The 4,585-nt window shown below is 39.0% G+C and overlaps 1 protein-coding gene across 1 annotated transcript; it reads right to left on the bottom strand.

Annotated features, from left to right (window-relative positions):
- Positions 1-287: 287 nt before the first annotated feature.
- Positions 288-4,070, bottom strand: LOC103403911 (probable serine/threonine-protein kinase WNK9). Its single transcript, XM_008342754.4, has 7 exons — positions 3,654-4,070; positions 3,495-3,532; positions 3,017-3,244; positions 2,699-2,919; positions 2,387-2,544; positions 1,864-2,302; positions 288-1,766 (listed from the first exon to the last, which is right to left on the bottom strand). The coding sequence occupies exons 1-7, from the start codon at positions 3,726-3,728 to the stop codon at positions 709-711; spliced, it is 2,217 nt and encodes a 738-aa protein (XP_008340976.3). The 5' UTR covers positions 3,729-4,070; the 3' UTR covers positions 288-708.
- Positions 4,071-4,585: the final 515 nt, after the last annotated feature.

Raw genomic sequence — 4,585 nt, 5'->3', positions numbered from 1 at the left:
AGCAGATTACAATTTGTCAAGGTGCTACGTAAACTATTTACATTGCCGGACCATTCCCTGAAGTTTTAAGCTTGTGTGATCTGTATACGTTGTTGGCACATTCTCAGACGGTTCAAGCACTTGTGATCTATATACATTGTTGACACCTGCCCAAACAGCTTAAGCTCTTGTGGGTACTTGGGGTAAGTATTAGGAATAATTATTAGGAAGCTTGCCTTGTTGACGAGAAGAACTTGCATGTTACAAGGCATATTCATTTTAAAGGCATTCTATGGACCAGAAAGAAATGTATCAAGTAGTTTACTCCCATCACATATGCAAATACATCATGGAAAGAATAATTTTGGCTGGCAAGTCATTATAACACACCATCACTGATGCACTGCCATCTGCAGTCATCATAAATCACAGAATCCTCCTCCTTCAACTCTTATCTCCTTCCTTCTGAGAGACATGAGACAGAAATTCATGGAATCTAGCTTTGTTACTTTCATGTTAGAGAGTAACGTACATAAATTCAACTTTTTTTTTTATCTGAGAATTGTTTCCATCTGAGAACAAAACCTACAAGCTGTAAATTACGTCTCTGCTTGTACAAATAATATCAATCACAATGCATTTTTTCGTATCGGTGAAAAGAGACAGCTGCTGGTATTATTTGAGGTTGTGGTGTGAACCTGGTGACAGAATTAGAGAAGTTGGCAGGGCTTAAACGTCTATAGCATCAACCGGTAGAGAAGTTGCACGGTGAAGAGAGTGCGGAAGCAATGCACTAGCGTAGAAACTCTTTGCAGTGACGATTTGTTCAGGACTATAAGCCCCATCAAATGCCTCATGATTTTGAGCACCAGGGTTTGCTAAATGTTTCTTTTCGGCATCCACTGGAAAATATGTAAAATGCTTCGCGGAGCAAAACGGTTTCAAGGAAGGTTTTTTGTTTTCTTTGGTCCGCTGGGGCGATGCCAAGGACATTGAAGCTCCATTTGTTTCCCTGTGCTCTGAGTGGTCTGAATTTGGACTTAGGCTTGAAGCTTTCGGTTTACCTCCAAGCTGTTGATCCCTAATCTCCCTCAACTGCATTTGATACGTTGCTTTGAGCCATCTTAGTTCTTGACGAAGCTCATTCTCATAATCATCTAACGGATCATTAGTGGCTGAAAGTTTCTCTGAGATGGAATTTCTTGCTTTCGAACTGCTCTGATTGTCCATGGCTATGATTCTCTCTTCCTTTCCAAAGTTTGTTGCATCCAATGTTTCATGATTTTCATCGCATTGGATGTCTCTCGAATCTCCTGAACCTTGTGAGCTTAATTCCGGTCCTTCTCTTTGAGCCCAGATATCGGCATAGTGCAAGCCATCAGAATGGTTTGATGTTCTAGGTGCACCTTCTGTAAGACTTTGCTCTGAGCCTTCAACTTGGTAGGTGATTTCTTCGAAACGTCCATGGACAGCAGCTGATGCGTGTTTTGAGCACTGAAGAACTTGGAGGTGATTGACGCCTGGAATATCTGATGATGCATAATCCAAAATGGAACCATATGAAGCACAATTTTGGCAAAAACTTGCATTATTGCAATGGGGAATTTCTTCCATGCCACGTCCCGCAATCCATTCCGGTACCAAGCTAGCAATTTCACCATCAATCATCTCTGCTATTTTTGTAACATCTTGGTATGTGATATCAAGCTCAGAAACCATCTCTCTAGCAACACTCAATGCCGTGTCATTCTCAGTATCAAAAGGGAAGTAGATGTTTCGGATGCGGCCTGCAGAGAAAAGGAACCTTTAGTTTCATTTCAAAATTTACAGCAAACCACAGAGATGATATTTAGAATACTAGAGAAGTTAGACTGAAACTTTCACCTTCATTATCTGCAATTCTGAGCCTTAAAAAGATGCCATCGTCTTCTCTCCGCCTCCCTTTGATTGTGAGGTCAACATCTCCCAAATGCTCGTCCTCTTGACAAGCTAAGAGATCAATTTCGCTCAATCTGTAATCAACCGGATTGTAATCCAAATCATTTTCAGTTTCGTAACCAAGATAATTTCCATACCCGTTGCTGAAAGAGCTGTTACTTTGGTGAAGTGCAGAGTGAGGTTGCCTTAAGAGAGGCCCTATTACATACATATCCCCTTGATACTCTATTGGCCTTAAATCGTATCCGTACTCATCAACCTGGAGAAAAGGGTCTCTCAAAAGCTCCCTAGCAGAAAGCCTACGAGACACGGTCACTAAGCATTTCTCAACAAAACGCCGCACCTCAGGATCCTTTACTTTGAATAGGGCTTCTGGTTTTTTCCCCTATATCGAAAATTAAATACATAAATCACTTGAAAGAAACAAAAACCAATCTGGAAAAGTAACTTGAGAGTTTTGAGTTCCTACAGTGATAACTTTCTTATAGATTTGAGCAGGATGAGTGCATTCACTGTATGGATATTCAAAGGTAACCATCTCCAAGATGCACATCCCAAGAGAATAAATGTCAACTAACTCATTGTATTCCTCTTCGTAAACCTCTGGAGCCATGAACTCCGGTGTTCCTGAGCAAGCGGAAAGAAAGCAAAGAAAAAGAGAGAAACAAAACAAAGATGAGTTGATCTGAAAGTGTAAAAACTCCCAACCACCTAAAATTGTCAAGCAATTCTATATATTCTAATCACTGAAAAGACTTTAAACCAAATAGAAATAACTTACCAACACAACGATCAGCATGGGATTTACGGAGGACAGCAGCGAGGCCAAGATCACCAATCTTGACCTCACCTTGGTTCCCATTGATGAAAATGTTGTCACACTTAAGATCTCTGTGAATCACAGGAGGGTCATGGCTGTGAAGATAGAGAAGCCCTTTCAAAATCTGCTTACACCAATGCTTCACTGCTCTTATGTTAACTCTCTTGTGTTTTAACCTATACCTACACACAAAAACAATCCAAAAAAATTACCCACATTGAATAATCAACAAAAAATTTATAGACTCAGACCAAAAAAAAGGCTAAAATTGAGACTTACTGTCTGAGAGTACCAGAAGTAAACATCTCAGTAACAAAGTTAATGTTTCTATTGGCAGTATCAACCCAGGAAGAGTAAAATTTCATGATATTGCTGTGTTTCAAGGTTTTGAGCAGATGAATTTCGCGGTATAGCCTCTCAAGATCCTCAGGGTTTCTCTGAAAATCATAAAGCTTTACTTGATTCCATGCCACTTCAATCCCTTCGTACTCATCAAAGGCCCTATAACTGCAAAAACCAACACATAAACATGAACAGAAAAACATATTTCTGCATAAAAATTCAAACCTGGGCATTAATTTGAAAAGGGTTTTGAGTTTAACCACATAAAAATTTAAATTTGGGAAATATATTTAGAAGGCTTTCAGATTAAACCACATAAAAACTCAAGTTGGGCATTAATCTGAAAAGGGTTTTGATTAAACCACATAAAAATTCAAAGTTGTGCAGTAATATGAAAAGGGTATTGAAACCATACACTGTTTTTGAAGCTCCTTTGCCAAGAACTTCATTGTACTGCAGAAAAAGCAGCAAACTTGGAGTCAAAAACTAAACTCTAAACGTACCCAAATAACAAAATTCTAAATTCTAAACGAAAAATGAAAATAAATGAGAGGAAATGAGAACAGGAGCTTACTCTTCCATATCTTCCAGTAGGATCAACCTCTACAAACTCAGAGAAATCCTCTTCAGAAGCAGTAACACTATTCATTCCTTTTTTTCTACTTTTAGCTATTAATTTCTCTATGTTAAATTACTTCTTCTCACCATGCATATCAAATGTTTCTTGTTATCTCAATCAATACACAGTCACAGGTATACATATACATATACATATATATATATATATATAGAGAGAGAGAGAGAGAGAGGAGAAGAAGAAGATGAGTCATCCAATGCTAATGGAGACTGAAATGGTGATGAATATTAATAATAAAATGATGGAGGAAAGAAATTGGAATAATTGTTGTTGTTTATTGTGGAGGGAAAAAGAGGAAAGCAAAGAGCCTTGGAGAGTCCATCTGGAGGAGGACAAAGTTAATCGCCAACGACAACTACCTTCAATTTAGGTCAGGCCAATACGAACCCGTCCATGTTTAATTCGACTTTAAACCCTATTAAGTAGGTTTTTTTTTTGTTATAACCCTTCCGAACTCAACTCAATTTCAACCCGTCCATTGATTGGGTTGAGTTGGGTTGATCATTTGCCTGTCCATCCCTAACCCAATCCAACCCGACTAACCAAACTCAATCTAACCAAATTGTAGCCCATATCAATTAATGCTCATACTAAACCCAATGAGCCAAGTCCAAAACCAATGCCCTTTCTAATATTTTTTTAATAAATTACCCGTTATAACTACTTAAGCTTTTAGGGTGCGTTTGTTTGCCTTCACTGGCTTTCACTAAACTGGACTGGACTAAGTGTTAGTCCAATCCCATGTTTGTTAGGCACTGAGACTAGAAGGGACTCGCCCAGAATAAAGGCTTTTCTAGCCAGTCTTAGCGAGACCCCCCCAATATTGAGCGGACTGCTAATCCGCTTCGCCCCTTCCTGCTTCCTCCTTC

The sequence above is a fragment of the Malus domestica genome, chromosome 16 (genome assembly GCF_042453785.1).
Source record: "Malus domestica chromosome 16, GDT2T_hap1".
Classification (NCBI taxonomy): domain Eukaryota; kingdom Viridiplantae; phylum Streptophyta; class Magnoliopsida; order Rosales; family Rosaceae; genus Malus; species Malus domestica.
This window is presented reverse-complemented; position numbering and strand designations above follow the sequence as displayed.